The sequence below is a fragment of the Pimephales promelas genome, chromosome 19 (assembly GCF_988280905.1).
Source record: "Pimephales promelas chromosome 19, fPimPro1.hap1.1, whole genome shotgun sequence".
Lineage (NCBI taxonomy): Eukaryota > Metazoa > Chordata > Actinopteri > Cypriniformes > Leuciscidae > Pimephales > Pimephales promelas.
In genome coordinates, this window is record NC_142787.1 from 11,209,127 (window position 1) to 11,230,038 (window position 20,912).

At 37.0% G+C, this 20,912-nt stretch overlaps 1 protein-coding gene across 1 annotated transcript; it reads left to right on the forward strand.

Annotated features, from left to right (window-relative positions):
* Positions 1–3,102: 3,102 nt before the first annotated feature.
* Positions 3,103–20,045, forward strand: wdr91 (WD repeat domain 91). Its single transcript, XM_089123541.1, has 16 exons — positions 3,103–3,190; positions 3,445–3,575; positions 3,807–3,986; positions 6,009–6,215; positions 6,408–6,491; positions 7,698–7,804; positions 8,318–8,486; positions 10,853–11,008; positions 11,374–11,552; positions 12,309–12,459; positions 12,605–12,699; positions 14,742–14,901; positions 14,987–15,095; positions 16,525–16,637; positions 17,491–17,688; positions 19,627–20,045. Exons 2-16 carry the CDS (start codon positions 3,453–3,455, stop codon positions 19,789–19,791), a joined length of 2,196 nt encoding a protein of 731 aa, XP_088979667.1. The 5' UTR covers positions 3,103–3,190; positions 3,445–3,452; the 3' UTR covers positions 19,792–20,045.
* The last annotated feature ends 867 nt before the right edge of the window (positions 20,046–20,912 follow it).

A 20,912-nucleotide genomic window follows, 5' to 3' on the forward strand; every position in this document is an offset into this window, starting at 1 on the left:
ATCCAAAAGTAATCTGATTATGTAATGTGTTACTCGTAATGTGTTACTTCACTTGTAACATTAAAAAGTAATCTGATTATGTAATGCATGTTACTTGTAATCCGTTAAATACTTGTAACATCAAAAAGAAAACTAATTGGGTAATACATATCACTTGTAATGTATTTACTCGTGACATCCAAAAGTAATCTGATTATGTAATGCATTACTAGTAATGTGTTACTTCACTTGTAACATTAAAAACAAAATTGATTACTCGTAATGTGTTACTTTACTTGTAACATCCAAAAGTAATCTGATTATGTAATGCGTTACTCGTAATGTGTTACTTCACTTGTAACAGTTAGAACAAAATTGATTATGTAATACGTTACCCGTAATGTGTTACTTTACTTGTAACATCCAAAAGTAATCTGATTATAGACCATTTCACAAGATGTAAACAACACTGGTCCAGAAGCACTTCCTGTTTCAGTTTGTAACTGTTTTCTTTATTTCACATGTAAAGAAAACATCTTAAAGATGTTTGTTTAACTTTTTGATTCAGTTTTATATGTTCTGTTGGTTGTATTTTATCCCAGCTTTTATGTAGTGTTAAAAAACTGAAACAGGAAGTGCTTCTGGACCAGTGTTGTTTACATCTTGTGAAATGGTCTATAATGAATGTTACTCGTAATGCATACCCGTGATTTGTTACTTCACTCGTAACATTAAAAAAGTAATCTGATTATGAAATGCATGTTACTTATAATGTGTTACTTACTCCTTACATCAAAAGTAATCTGATTACATTATGGACATTACCCCAACACTGTTTGTTTCAAAAGAGATTGAAAACACCTGATTGCTAGTTTTTCCACAGTCTGGAAACATCAATAGATCAATGTAGATTTCAGTCTGAGTTTTTGCCAGAGAGGAGAGCTACGGTAGAAATATGACCATTTTAAACATAATCAGAATTATCAGCTAATAATTGTTAATCGACACACTCTGGAGGAGCATGAGTGTGATCTACATATAGTCTGAGTTGTGTTTCCACCCAGCTGTATCTTCACCAGATCTTTGATGGAATCACGTCCTCATGTTCTGATATCAAAGACATGCAACGCTCAACTTATATGAAGCTTATTCTCTGTCTGCTGGTTGAACTTGAACAAACTCAACTGCATTTGCAATAAACCCATGAAAAATCCTGACTGAGGTTGTCATAATTCATGCATGAATAGGTTAATTATGTGACCCTGGATCACAAAACTAGTCACATGTCGCACAGGTATATTTGTGGCAAAAATTCAAAATTAAAATTATCAATTTTTCTTTTATGCCAAAAATCATTGCTATATTAAGTAAAGATCATGTTCCATGAAGATATTTTGTAAATTTTCTACCGTAAATATATAAAACATTTATTTTGGTGAGTGAATGCAGCACAATCGCGAACATAAATGGAGAATTTTAAAGGCGATTTTCTCAATGTTTTGATTTTTTTTTTTTTTGCACCCTCAGAACTCGGCCAAAATATGTAATATCCTAATAAACCATACATCAATGTAAAGCTTATTTATTTTTTTATCTCTTTCTAGTGATGTATAAATCTCAGTTTAAAACAACTGACCCATATGACTGGTTTTGTTGTCCAGGGTCACATATAAAGAATATTTTTCCACTATAAAGAGCCTTTTGTGCGTTGGAAAAGTTCAATGGATGTTAAATGTTTTTCATGGAACCACAGATGCCAATGAAGAACCTTTATATTTAAGAGTAACTGTTAATGTACTGTAACCTACTTTTAATGTGCAATTTTTACCATTATTTGATAAATGTCCATGAGCATTTTCATTAGTATAGTGTCATTACACAACCAACAGGAAACCAAATTATCCTAATTGAATTCAGGACAAGTTAATATATAGTTTGTGTCACTGAACCTCCTCTTCCCATCGCTTAACCTGGTCGTGTTCGATTATTCAACCATGACAGTATAATGAGTGCCATGAAAGCCAGTCTCATAAAATCAACTAAAGGCGGCTCATATCTGTTGCTCATAATTTGTTTAAACACCTCCAAAAGTGAGATCAGTGGGGAAAAGTGTGTTTTTTTGTTTAACTTTAATAGTTAAGTAGATACAATGCTCATTGCTGTCTATAGAAGAAACAATAAGATACCACATAGCCTATAGATATGGATATTATTGGATACAAAATTTTTATGTCTTGCAGAAAAATGACAATGAGAATAATTAACAAAAGGCTTGAGATTCACTCAGTTTAATAAGTTTATTAAAGCGACTATGGAGGTCTAATGACACCCTACAAAAGTGTAGATAGAAACGTGTGTTACTTAATGCACGTAATGGCAGTGTGAGCGCGCCCTCTGGCGGTGCGCGTGAACTGTGCGTTGACGCTAGAGTCTTTTCTTTTTTTGTTTTGTTTGTTTGTTTTTTTATTCAACAATTTCACAGTTTACACGAACATTCCTCTCTATTATAAAATAAAATACATTGTGCAGTTTCCAATATTGTGGGTATAACATAAAACATAAACAAGGACTTACAGCAGAGAATGTCTAATTAACTTCCGAGTTCTGGACTGGCTGCAGTAAGGCGTCTCTGTCCATGCGGGGGCGCTCGCGGTCGAGTGCAGAATGAATGGGAGTCAATGGGGTTTCACCCCCAGAAATCCACTTTTCTCAGTATGCAATTTTTTGTCAAGTAATTTGAAAGTTGCATTCAAAAGGGAGGGCTAAGAAAATACACTGGCTGAAAATTGCATTTTTAAGTTCACTTATCTGTTCTAAAAATCCGTTTAAAAATGTGATGACGTCACACAATAGCAGAATGCTAGCGTGTTCCGGCCAACAACAGCCTAACCTGTAAGAAATCAAAAGGACATAAGTACTTGTTCATTCGACTTTTGGCCTATAATCTATATTGAACTTGAGGAATCAACAATAAAATCTATTTTGATTTAACGACAAGCAGGTGAAAGAGACACATTTAGCCGTTTAGCCCCATAGACTCCCATTCATTCTGCACTCGCCCGCGATCACCTCCAGTGGAATTTTAATGGAACTGCAACCAAGGCTCTCCGTTAGACGGGCTCTGCTTACAGCTATCACGTGACACAACAATCACATGACGGACAGAAGTTGAAAACAGGAAGACATCGAACTCGTATTTTAATCTAATCAGGTAATGCTTTATTTGTCGCTGTTTCTACTTAAAACATTTCTATTATTAGTAATTATTAATTTATAAATTGCACTGTCGTATCTACAGGCGAAGTAAACAGGTCACGTCATGCATCAACTATTGTCTTTTGAGTCAAAATGTAGCACTAGTTTAGTTTATTGCGACTCACCATTATTCTGAAACATTTTGTGTGCAAAATAATCGTGCATGTAAAATGCTGTGTTTATGTGCACCTGTGTTTGTGAATTGTACAGTATGTGAAATGGCCGCGGCGGTGGAGAGAACAGATGATCTGGTGCGAGAGTATCTGATCTATCGAGGTTTCAACAGCACACTCAAACATCTGGACTCAGAGATCAAATCAGACAAGGAGAAAGGCTTCAGAGTGAGTCTATGTGTTTATTCACCTCCTCCTGCATGCCTGGCTTATGCGGGTTCATGCACAAGTGTAGGACAGTATCATAACAGGACAATCTAACGTCTCTAACAGGCTTTTAGTAAACATTAAATAAGGGTTATCACATCAAAAAGGTCAAGTATGAGTATGCATGAATCAAATGTACACGTGTATAATATGTAATAGTGTAAATGTTGGTTTTGTTGATGTGTTTTCCAGGTTGATAAAATCATCGATCAGCTCCAGCATCTGATTCAGAACTATGATCTGGCGGGTCTGAAGGAGTACTGGGGGTATCTGGACCGCAGGCTCTTCTCCAGGCTGGAGGACATCTACAGACCCACCGTCAGCAAGCTGAGGACCAGCCTCTTCCGCTTCTACGTCATACACAGCGTTCAGGTGCAGCACAACACACCCAGGAACTCAACGACTCGCTCAGAAAATGTATTTTTGTATGTAAGAAATTTAAAGGGGTGGTTCAGGATTTTGGACATCGGACCTCATTTCCAAGTTAGCCTTAGTGTTACTTATCAGTGGAGACAGATTAGAACCCTGAACCTCTGACACGCTTGGTAAAAGTCTCGAGCAGGGGCCTCATTTATAAACATTGCGTATGCACAAAAGAAGGCGTACGCCGCTCTCTATGCAATAATTGTTATTTATAAAAAGCAAACTTGACTGGAAAATGTACGGTCCTTCACGCAAACTCTGACCCAGGCGTAGCGTACGCACAAAAACGGGTGGAATGAGAAATGGCGACATCGTCGGCAGATGGAAGAAACGTGAAAGTGTGTGAAACCGTAGACCGTTGTGTAAACGAAATAAATAACATGAAGACTTCACAAATCAAGTCTTACAATTAACAGCCTACATGAACACCTGTTTGATCGATTTGCAGTGGATAACAAGAAGATAACAACAGAAATGCAAATTAACACACATTTGCAAGAATAAGTGAAATATGTTCTGCAATAATAATTATTGCACGTTATGCAATTCATCCTCATGACACATCTGTAGCTTGTCAGATGCAATCAAATGGATAGTAATAAATGCTATGATGCCCTCACAATGCGTAATGCAACCTTTTGCCACTCAAGTGCCTTTTTTGCCATTAATGCCCACACTGTGCCCTCCAAACAACATGTTACTCCTCTTTTCCACCTCGCCAATTATAATTTCTACCTCACATTGAGTGAAGATACGTTTCTTGGTTTTCCTTTCTGTGTTTGCCATGATTTCGCAATCGATGAATATTAACTTGGGTGTTTCACCGACTTTTTACGGGCAACTATGGGCGTGACATGAAGCCGCAAAAGCTGCGTTACATTTAGAAATTGATTGATTTATTAAGGGAAAACTGCGTAGGATGTGCGTGCGTACAGTTTTATAAATCCCAATATTTCTGTGCGTACGCACATCCTATGTTTCATCCGTACACCACTTCTGATTCAAATCCTACGCAAAGAACATTATTCTCTCAACAGACATACATTGATAGTCTGGTGTTATAATTGATGTTCTTTTGGTGAACTGTGTGTGGAGTGGGTAAAACTGTTTTTAATGGCAGGCTAGCAGTTACGGTTGACCGACAAACTATGTATCTGGAACGACTGGATGAAAGTTTTTGACTGATAAATAACACTCAGGCTAACTTGAAATGAGGTCTGATGTCCAAAATCCCAAACCACCCCTTTAAGCCTATTTTTGGAACATTGCATTATTATTATTATTTTTTTTTGCATTGTGGAATTGTGATGAAAACCGCACAACACGTTTACTCCTCCAAAATTGTTACAGCTATGCAAAATTAAACTTCAAGCTAGTATTACATTAAATTTATACTAATCAGTAAGTAAACGTATTAGTGATGAATTATTGAATATCATATATGCTTAAAATAAATAATAGTAAATTAAATAATAATAATTAAAAAAGCATTATTTCAAGGCAGTACTAAATTAATTTAATTGATGGTATTTATTCATTATATATACTAAATTCTATATAAATATATACTTAATATAAATAATAGTAATAAAAGCTATATTATTTCAATATTTTATATATATATATATATATATACTCAAATGGCAATGATAATTACCTATTAATTGTTATTTAAGTGAAATTGCTAAACTTAAATATACAAGTTTGATAAAAATCATCATTAAAGAAGAAAATTTCAAATGGCATTTAGAGGCTTTTGCATCTGAACTCTTCATATACTTATCAATATTATAAAAAAATAATAATACCTTTAAATAATATATACTTCATGTAATTAATAATACAACATACATAATAAAAATGTTAAAGAATAATGAATGATAAATTATAATGAATAAATAAAACAGGTTTGTTTCAGTGTCTGTCTATAGTTTATGTTGTGAGACTCATCCTGAATCTGCTGTGTCTCAGTCGAGGAATCCAGAGAAGACGCAGGAGTTTTTCCAGAAGCAGGCGCTGGAGCTGCAGGTTCAGCCGGAGTGGCGGGAATGGTTCGCTCTGCCGTTCCTTTCCACCCCGGAACAGAATCCCGTCTTCTCTCCGTACTTCTCCCGCCAGTGGGCCGACACTTTCCTGGTGTCTCTGCACAACTTCCTCAGCGTTCTCTTCCAGTGCATGCATATCCAAACACTGCTGTTGCCCGGCAACCCATGCGCTGCTCACTGTAACATCCGTCTATTATGGGATGGAGGGAATTATGATCGTGCTTCAGCTGTTTAAATAGCCTTAATGTGGCATTAATGTGCATTAATACCTGATATTATATCATATGTAATGTGATGAAATTGATAGTGCTCCTTAACAGCTTCACCTCTGCCTGCGCTCTTGAGCTTTGACAGTGAAGTACAGAAACTCACGGGTCTTCAGGAGGAGAACGAGCAGTACAGACAGATGGTGAGATCTTCACGGTTTACTAGTTAGTCAGTAATCCCTGATGCAACATGGTAGATATGCGACATCAGTGCTTAATATTTGACCAAAATATACATTGTTCAGCCTTGAATATGTGCACTTACAATGGAAGAAGGCTTTGGGATTAGTTTTATGGCCAAAGTATCACAGCATGTGACGGTGTTTTGCAAAAAATGTTAAAACTTGTTTAAAAATAAGCATTAATCAAAACTTAAAATTAAAATGAAATTGCACAAAACTAAAACATGAATTCAAAATAATCTCTCTCTCTCTCATTTTGTGTACTGTTTTATCACTTGCTTTTCTAAATTTTCTATGTATTAGAATTTTATGTAAATGAGAAGGGTATTTAGCGTCTATATTGGTCCACTAGTTCTAGATTGACACCTCCTCTAGCCAATCTAGTTCACCTTAAAAATCAAAAGTAAACTCCTAATTTATTCACCCTAGTGTCAATCTAATGCCGTACGCCCTTTTTGGACCATAAAAGGAGAATTTTGTGGTCCAAGTTGTGATAAATCAACACTCAACATGAAATAAAATACCTCGAAATCCCCAAAACGTGATAACTTGTTTCAACGAACACAACAAATTATATCGAAAGTACATGGATTGTATTTCATGATGTGTTTTTCTTAATTTTTTATTCATTCATGCCTTAAAATATCTTGAATGTAACTCGACACCCTTGCCTCATTTAGTGTACATGGCTCTATGAATATGCAGATGAGCCCCGCCTCCACTCACTCCACCACTGGTTGACGATCACACATTGATCTGATTGGTTACAAGGTCGTTTGTGACGTCAGAAACATCAGCGATTTCAAACCGTGTTTGATTGATTTCATGATTTACACATGATTTGTCTTAAAGCATATTAATTAAACACCACATAGACATACAAACAACATTAGCTTGTTTTTCACCAAACACATATTTTTTTAAGAACATTTTATAAAAATTCTCCTTTTGAGGTCCAAAAAAAAACAAAAAACGAAGGGCTTTCGGCATTAAAACAACACCAGGGTGAGTAAATGAGGACTACTTTCATTTTAAGGTGAACTGTCCCTTTAAAGTTTTGATTCTTGCTTATTATTTTTTGATCTGTGACTTTTAGTGGCCTATTAGAAGAGCAGTCATTTTGTCAAGATGAATCTGCCTGTAATCAAACATCTCCCTTCGTTCCAGTTATTTGCTCTTCAAGGAGAATCACGGCCAAAGAAAGACGAGATGATGGTGCATCACAAACTCCCGCCGTACGTCCAGCATATGGACCGACTCGGCGACACTGAGCTGTGAGGAGACTGTAGCACTGAAATCATCCCTTTGTTCACGCAGGGTGTTTTTATCCAACCATTTCACATTATATCAATGTTTACAAGCATGAACTGAAAATAATGAGACTGACGAGCGTTTGACTAGTGAATAAACATTCACTTGAAACGTAACTTCCTCACAATAGTCTTGATTGTGTCTGTGATCATTTCTGTACATCACTGTGATAATACAGGGTCTGTCTGAGTTGGCGAAAAAAATCATGTAAAAGAATATGAAATCAAAACAATTTTTGATACACGCGAAGCACAAAGAACGGATCTGCACAAATATCCACGTAAAGGTTTCTGTTCCTGCAAGCTCTTTGTGAAGATTAAACTACGATTCTTCACAAAAGGCCTCTTCGTCTAAAGTTAAAAGGCATTCAAACTGGAAAAAGGGAAATCTGTGGAAGGGAAGTGAGCGGGAAAATCAGGTAGTGTGAAGTGTGTGTGTTTTCAGAAACGTGAGCGATGTTTCATCTGTTTTCTCAGTGATCTCGTGTACAGTCAGAGGAACGTGAACATGACCACGCCGTCCAGAAACTTCTTCTCCACGTTCCTCCCTCAGGCCAGACGTGCTCCTGGGAAAACGGCCCCGGGGTCACAGTCTTCGCCTACGCAGGCCTCGCTGGGCCGGAAAGACTCTCCCGCCGGAGCGCAGGTACATCCAGCGTTATTACAACATCATTAAGATACTATTGAATGGATGGTTCACGCAAAAATTAAGAAAGAAAAAAATAGCCAATGATTTTCTCACCCTCAAGTCCTCCTAGGAGTACATGACTTTCTTCTACTACTATCAGAGTTATATAAAAAATATCCTGGCTTTTCCAAGCTTTATAATGTCAGTGAATGGTTGTTTCTGTTTTAAAGTCCATAAAAGTGCATCTGTCCATGATAACAAAAAAGTGCATCTGTCCCCTTAAAAGTGCATCTATCCATTATAAAAGTGCATCTATCCATGATAAAAGTGCATCTATCCATGATAAAAGTGCATCTATTTACCATAAAAAGTGCATCTATCATCATAAAAGTACATCTATCATAAAAGTGCATCTATCCATCTTAAAAATACATCTATCATCATAAAAGTGCATCTATCCATGATTAAAGTGCCTCTGTCCATCATAAAAGTGCATCGGTCTATCATAAAAGTGCATCTATCATGATTAAAGTGCATCTGCCCATCATAAAAGTGCATCTATCCATGTTAAAAGTGTATCTATCATCATAAAAGTGCATATATCCATGATAAACGTGCATCAATCCATCATAAAAGTACATCTATGATAAAAGTGCATCTAACCATCATAAAAGTGCATCTGTCCATCATAAAAGTGCATCTGTCCATCATAAAAGTGCATCTGTCCATCATAAAAGTGCATCTGTCCATCATAAAAGTGCATCTGTCCATCATAAAAGTGCATCTAACCATCATAAAAGTGCATCTGTCCATCATAAAAGTGCATCTGTCCATCATAAAAGTGCATCTAACCATCATAAAAGTGCATCTGTCCATCATAAAAGTGCATCTAACCATCATAAAAGTGCATCTGTCCATCATAAAAGTGCATCTGTCCATCATAAAAGTGCATCTGTCCATCATAAAAGTGCATCTAACCATCATAAAAGTGCATCTAACCATCATAAAAGTGCATCTGTCCATCATAAAAGTGCATCTGTCCATCATAAAAGTGCATCTGTCCATCATAAAAGTGCATCTATCCATCATTAAAGTGCATCTGTCCATCATAAAAGTGCATCTAACCATCATAAAAGTGCATCTGTCCATCATAAAAGTGCATCTAACCATCATAAAAGTGCATCTGTCCATCATAAAAGTGCATCTGTCCATCATAAAAGTGCATCTAACCATCATAAAAGTGCATCTGTCCATCATAAAAGTGCATCTGTCCATCATAAAAGTGCATCTAACCATCATAAAAGTGCATCTAACCATCATAAAAGTGCATCTGTCCATCATAAAAGTGCATCTGTCCATCATAAAAGTGCATCTATCCATCATTAAAGTGCATCTGTCCATCATAAAAGTGCATCTAACCATCATAAAAGTGCATCTAACCATCATAAAAGTGCATCTGTCCATCATAAAAGTGCATCTAACCATCATAAAAGTGCATCTGTCCATCATAAAAGTGCATCTAACCATCATAAAAGTGCATCTGTCCATCATAAAAGTGCATCTGTCCATCATAAAAGTGCATCTAACCATCATTAAAGTGCATCTGTCCATCATAAAAGTGCATCTGTCCATCATAAAAGTGCATCTGTCCATCATAAAAGTGCATCTATCCATCATTAAAGTGCATCTGTCCATCATAAAAGTGCATCTAACCATCATAAAAGTGCATCTAACCATCATAAAAGTGCATCTAACCATCATAAAAGTGCATCTGTCCATCATAAAAGTGCATCTAACCATCATAAAAGTGCATCTGTCCATCATAAAAGTGCATCTGTCCATCATAAAAGTGCATCTGTCCATCATAAAAGTGCATCTATCCATCATTAAAGTGCATCTATTCATGATAAAAGCACAAACTTTGAGGTGTTTGTAAATATTTTGAATTTGTTTTTATTTTGTATTTTTTCATTTCAATGAAAGTTTGTGATTTTGTAGTGATTTTATTAGTTTAAAAAATGTCTCTAGTTGGTATTCATTTTTATTTCAGTTTTAGTTATTTTAGCAAGCTGTTAACACTTTAAAATAAGTTAACATGTACTATCAATGAAATACTTTTCTTTTTAGAGAGAGAGAATTGATAAAGTTCATTTACATGATTAAAATCAAAAATTGGTTTATAATTATAAGACGGAGCTAAACTAACAAACAACAGTTTTAGTTTTTAACAAATATAAATAAATACTGTAACAAATGTATTGCTCATTGTTAGTTTAAGTTAGTTAATGCATTAACTAAAGGGACCGTAGAAGTTTTACAAACGTTGCTTTATCAACCCGATGTCTCTCTGCTAATCTAAAGGTCTTTCTCTCTGTGATTCTCAGTCTGTGAAAGCGAAAGATGCGCCCGGCGCGAAGGACTTGAAGACGGCCACTGTTTCCGCGGTGACGGTGGATTCGGTCACGGGTCATCCCCGAACGAGAAGAGTGCATGACCACGAGAAAGAGAGAAAAGAGCTGCTGTCCAAACCTTCAGTGCAGGTCCGAGAAACAAAGCCCATGTTCTGTGTTTTCTGCGGTTTTCTCCTCGCGTAACTCTGGCACTACAGTAGCCAAACACTCTTCCAAGGAATTTAGTCCGGAACGTACTTTTCCCATTCCTTTTCTCCTTGGGGAAGTTCCATGAACCAAACCAACCAGATAAATCACATTAACTTTAGAATATAAAGATTTCTGATAACACTTTACAATACGATAAGTATTTTTCATTCCGAGTTAAAATGTTAACTAATGTTAAACCCATCCTGGTTTTGCTATTATTTCAATTGGGATATTAAATTAAATTAAGTTTAAAATCATACTGACTACATCATGCATTTTTCCGTGTGTATTTTTGATTTCCACAGAGTTTGGAGAAGAAAAACGATTCGGATCCAGACACTCAAACCGAAGCTCTTCCTGATCAAACGGACTCCACCAATCAGACGCGAGTCTTTGAAGTGGGCGGAGCTGGAGTGGAGCAGCCCTTTATTAAGCTGAGTCAGGAAGAGTATGGAGAACATCACTCATCCATCATGCACTGCAGGTGTGTGTGGCCAGGAGACATCAAATGGGTCGCATTATGGTTTTTTTAATTTATTTAAAAATTAAATAAAATTAACATTTATTAATGTTGCCGTTTGAGCATGAAAAAGCTCTTCAAAGTTATTCTCTATATCAGCGTCACTGTTTCTGACTCCCTGAAGTGAGTTTTCTTCAGAGAATGAACACTTCACAATATTCCTCATTTTAATAATTAATATGCAGAATGAAGGGGCGGGGCCTGGTTGAGTTATTTAGTAGTGTGTTAAACTGGCGGTTATGGAAAGGGGCGGGACATTTCCCAAACACACTCAAAGCGCTCGACCAATCACAGCACACTGATCCAGCCGACCAATCAGAGCACAGTGTGCTTTTCAGAAGGAGTGGCTTCATAGAGACGGGAAGTAAACAGAGCGTTACTGACAGACTGGGAAGAGAGGAGCCGCAACAATGGAGAATATGAGGAAAATAATCAACATTCAAGCGGGAAAACCTGTTCTAGTCGAGACTAAAACACAATCAAAACCTTGGAAATGGTCATAATTCACTGTCTAATAATCCTCATCCTCCTCTGACTCTTAGTATTTCACTGGCTGTTGGATTGGAGTATGTAAATGAGCTCTGTTGTGATTGGCTAATCTCTGCATACTGTTTTGGATGCTTAACACTGGATGTGTTAATGAGCTTATAGGCGTTTCTGTGTTTTAGTTTCACTATAGGAGCATTTATTGGCATCATCAGTTGTGTGTTTGTGTTTTAGGGTGGACTGCTCGGGCAGAAAAGTGGCCAGTCTGGATGTGGATGGGGTGGTGAAGGTTTGGGCCTTCAATCCCATCATGCAAACCAAAGCCACTATCATGTCCAAGTCTCCACTTCTCTCTCTGGAGTGGGCGGCCAAACCTGACCGACTGGTAAATAACATCATGGTTCATGAATATAACCAGAGAAAAAAATTCAGATGACATATACATTAACCGCGGTTTCAGTTCATTTTTTTGTTGCCAAAAACAGTATTTGGTTGGTTTTATTGGTTTATGTGGTGTTTTACTCTTGCAGCTGTTGCTCGGCAGTGGCGTCGGCACGGTGAAGCTTTACGATACCGACGCCAAGAAGAGTTTGTACGAGATGTCAATAGACACCGTCCACCCGCGGTGAGTCCTCACAGATCACTAGTGCTGGGCTTTGACACACTTCAAAGTAAACTAATGTGGTGAACTTTTAAGGGAATACCGTCAGTATATTACCAAAGTTTGAAATTAACAGCTGATGTGTACAATCATTTAAATTGTACATATATAAGCTGGCTGAGAGAGCTCAATGCACTGCAACTGAAGGAAACGCATGCAAATAGAAAAAACACCCGCAAATTAATAAAACATGTTTACAAAAGATTTGTAGTGCGTTTCTGTATTTGGCTGTGCTATGGAGCACACGTGTGTTTTAAAACTGATAAAAATGTTTTCTTAATTTGCGGGTGTGTCGCGTGTTGAGCTCCCTCAGCCACCGTAGATATGGCTGTTTATATAAAATAACTTTTTAATAATAGCTTCTTATGTTGTTACTCCAGTTTATTTTTCAAATGGTGGCTGTCATAACGTACTTGACAGAATTATAGACCCCTTTTGCGCCGACGTCACAGTAACGTCACGGCGCTAGCTGGAGGCAAAACAATGTGAAAACTGGAGGCGGCCAATACAAACCAGCACAGATTCGGCTACATAATAAGGAGCATAAATTACTTTTATTATTTTTAAATGTTATCTTATTGTGTTGTTATTGTGTGGTGCAAGTATCAATGAAAAATGAATATGCTGTATCTCGATTTTTTATTTCTTGAAAATATTCACATGATTAAAATCGCACCGTAATGTCACTCTTTACATTGTCGTCTTCTCTGCCCTGGCTCGGCAGAACTGCGGATCGTACACACAAGTCTTGTACAGGACCATTCAGCACATAGTTATAGGCATCTAAAGATTTATATGCCATCAGTTTCTCTTTGCGATCGGTTTCTCCATAAGGTAGGTGTAGAAGTCAGGCCACTCACCCGAGGTAACGTAACGTTAATCCGGTCAGATCGTCCATGCATTGAGTGAGCGTGTAGGCGGCTACAGGTCGGCCAATCTGGTTCCGTCCGTTAAAAATAACTTTTGGAAATAACAATCGCGGTCCTGGACACTGAGTGACCTTACACATTAAGATAAAATCGGATTTTCTCCAGTCATTGTTAAAAAACAAGCTAACAATACTTGCTAACTAGCGTTAGTGAAGCGACCAGAGGGATCGTTCTGCCTCCACCTAAGCTCCTCCCACATAAAAACGTCACCATGTTTACCAACTGAAAAGGAGTCTATTCAAACACACATTCAGTTTTGGATAGGGATGCCACCATATCAGTAACGGCTGATATATGTTCATTTTTAATATTATCGGGCTGATAAGAGAATTTTGCCGATATGTTAACTTAAGGCCGATAAATTATAAATTGTTTCCTAAAGCTGACACACTTCAGATGTTCACTCTTCAAGATGGTTTTAAATTGCTTGTAATATGATTGGAATCACATCAAAAAAAGGAAAATACAATTAAGTGCAACATGTGCAGTTAAAGTCTGCCATATTGGCTACATAAAATCATAATGAGAACATGATTAGAATTGTGTGTTTGGGATATGGATTTTAATGGTGAGAGTTTTGTTTTTGTAATCAGGCTCTTTAAAAAATTATATACAATTTGGATTTAGATTTATCGGCCAATATATCGGTTATCGTTTTTTTTTAAATATAAAGGATCGGTTATCGTATTCACGCGCTGCATGACCTTAGACATTCAAGAGCGTCAAAACAAAATTTTTGCTTGATTTTTATTATAGAATTGATTGAATTTGAAAGCTTAGACTCTTATCAAAAGTATCAAAGCTCATTACATGTCATTGGATTGGAGGCGTAAACAAATAATGTTTAGTTTTCTTCACGTATCAACTGAAAACAGCCTAGACTAAAAGATCGAATCTTGGGATTTAAGAATCGACATCGGTTTGACATTTTCAACCCAGCTCTACAGATTACCCATGATGCACCAATATATTAATCTCCATTTCTACATGCATCTTATTGATAAGCTATTGTTGCATACTCTTTCTCATACCCTTTTTATAAAGTAGTCCACTCAGAACATATTTGTGTGTGTTCAGGATCCTGTCGCTGGCCTGCAGTCCCAGCGGGACGTCGTTCGTTTGCTCCGCGGCGGCTCAAGCTGCGAATTCTGCAGTCGTTACGGAGAGCGACACACGAGGATCCGGTCCCGTATCCGGACATCTGCTGCTGTGGGACACCAAAACGGTCAAGCAGCAGGTACTGATGCCAAACGCCACCAACACAGACATGTAACGACTGCACACTGGCGTACTGACGTTTATCTGATTGTTATTGCGTTCAGCTGCAGTTTTCGCTGGAGCCGGGACCGGTCGCCATAAACTGCACGGCGTTTAATCACAACGGAAACCTCCTGGTGACCGGAGCGGCGGACGGAATCATACGACTCTTCGGTAGTACTTTATTTTCCAATCACCTACACAGTAATAATCAATGTCGATGTTGCAAAATTCATCAATTGTGAAAAATTCAATCTCAGCTATAAAGCTGCTCTACAGAAGACATTAGTTCAATTCAGAATCAGTTCAATAACTTTGTCGTTGTTGCAAAGTTAGTGATATTTTAGTCAGTCCTGGTGCCATTAAATCTATAATATTGCTGAATATCAGTTGTCTTCTAATCTCTAAGTGTCAGGTTTGTTATGTTTATATCATTGATTCCCTATGTTCAGTTCCTGCTTCAGTTATTCCTATTTCCCGCTGCTTTTCTGTTTTCTGGGTTTATGCACTAGTTTGTTGTCATGGTTCTGAATGATCTGCGCACCTGCTTCTTGTTCAGTTGGTTATCTACAGTGTATTTAAGCCATCTGTTCTCTGTAGGGCTGGGTAATAAATATCGATTTCTCGATACTAATCGATTCTCATTTTTAAGAACCGATATCGATATTCTTAAATCTCAAGAATCGATTAGTCATCCTGTTTCATTTGAATGAAAGGGATGAATGGGAAAAAAAAAAAAAAAAAAAAAAAAAAAAAAAAATCGCAATAATCTTTCTCCTTTCTTACTATTGATATGAAACAAAGCCTCAATTTTCAACGTCCATTTTCTTTAGAAATTCAAAAACATAAATATTGTTTTGGCGCTGTGGCGTGAGATCGCTCTGGTGCAGCTCAAGAGAAGCAGCAGCGCTGATCTCTCTTCCGGGTTAATAATACCAGTCACAGCTCGAAATAAACATGAATGAGCATTTGAAAGTGTGTTAAAGATAGAGTACAACTTATCGAAATCTGTATCATGTCACATTGATTCGCTCAATCAGCGTTTCAACCGAGGAAAGACGTCAGTTAAACAGCTTGTAATCAATGTCATGTATCCTCATTTACCTCAGAAAACCCACATAAACTCGTTAGTCAACTAGAAAAAATAACTGTAGAGAGGAGCATTTTGCTAAATATATAAACCATATTACATATGCATTATAATCTTAATGTTCTTCAATATTTAATTGCATTTTGAATAAATCTGGCAAGTTTTTATGACAGCCACCATTTAAATGTTTATATTTCATATAATCTTATTATAAAAATAAATAAAAGTGTAATTTAAGAGTTTGTATAGCTACAAAACGTTAAGTTAAGAGATTTGATTTCCTTTAGAAAATTTGCCATTTATTGTAACTGATATCCAAAATAATCGATATTGAATCGAAATCGAATCGAATTGCAAGCTTGTGAATCGAAATCGAATCGAATTGTGAAATTTGTGTCAATACCCAGCCCTAGTTCTCTGTCTAGTATTGTCTTTGCCTTTTTGCCTTTTCCTTGCCTGCATCTTGACACCAAATGGCTCATTTAATTCACATGTTGAAATGTTTGTCTGCAGACATGCAGCGCTATGAGAGCGCGTTGAGCTGGAAGGCTCATGATGGTGAAGTGTACAGCGTGGAGTTCAGCTACGACGAGAACACGGTCTTCAGTATCGGAGAGGACGGGAAGGTGATGGGAATTTGTGTTTATACTTGATGAATGTCATTAACACTAATGATGAGCCACACACACTGATGTTTTAATGCAGGGTTTCCCACACAGAGTTTGATTAAAAGCTAGTAATTTATTATATTGAATGTCAAATTAAAATAAATGAATGTAGCACGAATATAGCTATTAGCCGATTCCGATATTCGTCACTTGAACACTTATTTGAACTTTTTGTCATTTAAGAAAAAAAAATACTGTTTTAATCATGTTTTAAATTAGCAAAGTTAAAAAAAATGCATGAATTTAAGGTATTAGCTATATTTTTGAGGTAATCTAATCATTTTCATTGAATATGGATTGGATTCATTTAACACTCAGGGGTTATTTTTGCTATCAAATATTTCTGATTAACGTCACCTCATATTTTACAATATTATAGAACTTTTCATATTTCCTTACTAAATAGAAAGACATAATACAACACACAAAGTTAATTAATAAACTATCGGTTTGCTATACTGGCCTTTTTCATGCTATATCCGCGATCAGCGATATAAAATAGCGACCGATAGATACATCAGTGCAACTCCACTTAGTCTTAGGGAACTTGAAATAAATATTTCATGAACCCGTTGTGAAATCTAAATGTTTAGCCTTCACATTAAATACCTTGATATGACAGGATTATGCCCTTGATAAATCAACAAACAATGATAAACGTGACTGCACCTTTAAAGTTTGATTCATTTCAGTGAATCAGTTCAAAGCTCTGATTCAACAATTCATTCATTTCTGGTTCGACGCCAACGATTAAAACTTGCTCGTGTTCATCTGAGATTATTTTATGTAAACATCATGTATTTGTTGTCAGTTTGTTCAGTGGAATATCCATCGCTGTGGCGTGAAGCAGTCGGAGTACTCGCTATCCCAGGATGCCGTGGGGCCGTTTGTGCTGTCGGGTTACAGTGGATATAAACAGGTTCAGGTTCCACACGGTCGCCTCTTCGCCTTCGACTCTGAGGGGCAACACGTTCTCACCTGCGCCAGTAATGGAGGAAACATCTACCGGGTAAACACACATTCACCAACCGCTCTTAGATGAGCTCAGGTCATTGAGGAATTGGTTCCGGTTTCGTTACCTGTATCTTTTTAGCCGTATCTGTCATCTGGCTGGTCATTTTTTCAATGAATAGTTTTTTAAAACATGGTCGATTTGATGTTGATTCCCAAAAGCCAAGTTCCCCACTTATAACTTGTAATTATGACTTTGTGGTGCCATTCCCAACTCAACTAAATACTGTCTTTCTGACATGACTTGGACGCACCATTAAAGGGTTAGTTCACCCAAAAATGAAAATTAAGTCATTAATTACTCACCCCCATGCTGTACCAACCCCGTAAGACCTTCGTTCGTCTTCGGAACACAAATGAAGATATTTTTGATTAAATTTGAGAGCTGTATAACTACCACATTGGCTGCCTAAGGGACTAGCACTTGACGGCCCAGAAAGTCAATGAAGAAAATGTTTAAATATTCCATGTGACTACAGTGGCTCAACTATAAGTTTATCAAGCGTCGAGAATACTTTTTGTGCGGAAAAACAAACAAAAATAACGACTTTATTTGACTATTCCTTTTCTTCCTTGTTGGCCTGAAACGAGACTTCCTTAGATTTCCACGACGCATGACCGAGAATTGAACTGAAGTAGTTGAAGGAGATCGCAATTCTCGCGCATGCGTCGTGGAAATCTAAGGAAGTCTCGTTTCAGGCCAACAAGGAAGAAAAGGAATAGTCGAATAAAGTCGTTATTTTTGTTTGTTTTTTCGCACAAAAACTATTCTCGTCGCTTGATAAACTTATAGTTGAGCCACGGTAGTCACTTGGGATATTTAAACATTTTCTTCAATGACTTTCTGGGCCGTCAAGAGCCAGTCCCTTAGGCAGCCAATGTGGTAGTTATACAGCTCTCAAATTTAATCAAAAATATCTTTGTGTTCCGAAGACGAACGAAGGGATTACGGGGTTGGTACAGCATGGGGGTGAGTAATTAATGACTTAATTTTAATTTTTGGGTGAACTAACCCTTTAAGTTTGATTAACTTGAATCTTATTACTTCTCCACTAGATGACACCCTCTTATTTACCATGTTATTTACTGCTGAAAGGGTTAGTTCACCCAAAAATTACAATTATGAGTTATTATGTCATTAATTTCTGTCGTTCCAAACCTGTAACACTTTTGTTCATCTTAGGAACACAAATTAAGATATTTTAATGAAATCCGAGAGCCTTCCCAGACAGCAAACTGACATTGAATCAACGTGGAAACGACGTCTCTCATGACATTGAAACAACGTTGATTTTGCTAATCGAATTAATGTTGAACCAACGTCAGACGCGGCATCCTTCAAAGCTAAATGAAAATCGAAAATTGGTTTGCTTTCATAAAGTTGAAACAACGCGTTGATTTCAAGTTGATTTTCCGTTAGTTTTGAAAGAATGACGCGTCTGACGTTGGTTCAACGTTAATTCGATGAGCAAAACAATGTCAGATCAACGTTGTTTCGATGTCATATTTCCACGTTGATTCAATGTCAGTTTGCTATCTGGGTTACAGCTTATGTTTTAAGATTTTATTATCCTAAAAGTAAAATAACCTGATTTTTGAACACGGCATGTGACTGCTCTGTTTGAAATAGAGAGGTAGTTTTTTTAATTAATGTGTTCCTGAAATAAAAAAAGTTTAATATAAAGTTCTGTGGCTCTTAATGTCTTTGTATTAATTCACCATTTGTAAACTGATGTATAGTAAGAATAGTATTTGAATTGAATCTAGATCCATTGCATCTGATCGAATCAACACATATGTACCGAAACAGTGTTATTTTAGTAGCATTGATAGTATTATAATTTTTATTAATTCATTTTCATCTTAATTTGAAAGTTTTAGTAATTAAATCGAGTAAATCGAACCTAATAGGCCTATCTTCTCTCCTCTCGTCTAGTTAAGCAAGGCGGACGTGGGTCTCGAAAGCGTTTTGTCTCTCGGTGGTCATAAAGCACCCGTCGTGACGGTGGATTGGTGCTCAGCGATGGACTGTGGCACGTGCCTCACCGCGTCCATGGACGGCAAGATCAAACTCAACACGCTTCTCGCTCAGAAACCCTGAACAACGGATTGGAAATGCCAGTGAGGAAGATGATGATGAAAAGTTAAACTCACATGATGTCTTATGAACCAGTCAGACATGTGACCAGTAGAACATATCATGATATCAACAATACTAAGGATTCAAAGACGATGGATTTACACTTGCACAGAATGAAACGTAAAAAAAAAAAAAAAAAAACCTATAGATCCAGAGAATGATGACGTGTTTTTCACAAAGCATTTGTTTCTGTGTGAGTTAGTGATATCTTTTGAGCATATGCGGAGAAATGTTACGTTAGAAAGAACAAATATGATTCAGTCAGGTCAGTTTAGAAAAGGCATTAGCTTCTAAAAGATGCTGTTTATTTCTTACTGTTGGAACCTGAAGATGCAACTTTACCAAGTAATAAAGTATTTGAATAATGTTCATATACAATTGTTTTTGCATCTGTTGTACATTCAAATAAATATCATCAATCAACAAAATCCTGTAGTCATTTTAACTATGGTTTTTTGGAGCTTGGTTGAATTGCAAATACATGGAAAAACAAAGTAGCAGCTGTCAGGGAAATTCTTCATACGAACACAACCTACATAATCTGACATCTTCACCACGGAAAATTTAAACAACTTCCAGTTTAAATAATAACTACAGTCTCTTGAGGTAATTCCCTGAATTCTCAAAATACAATACAATACTTTTCTGAAGTAAAGTGACGGCGTCCCATCAAGAAGCTATCTATACACACTGTCCTTCTCAGGTGTGCTCGACACAGGATCATTAAAGGGTTAGTTCACCCCGAAATGTAATCTCTGTCAGTAATTACTCTCCCTCGTGTTGTTCAAACCCTGTCAGACTTTCCTTCATTTTCAGAACACAAATTTAAGATGTTTTTGATTAATTCTGATAGTTGCATCACTTCTCCATATAGGCTTCTAAGGCCCCGTCCACACTACTGCGTTTTCGTTTAAAAACGGAGAATTAAAACGAAAACGATCTCCGTCCACACTAGCGGTGTACCTGCGTATTAGAATTTATCTCCGTCCACACTAAAACGACTGAAAACTTGGATGACGTGACCATTCACCAACACTGGGCATGCGTGTTCCGGTGTAAACAATGGTTGGCGAATCAGGGAA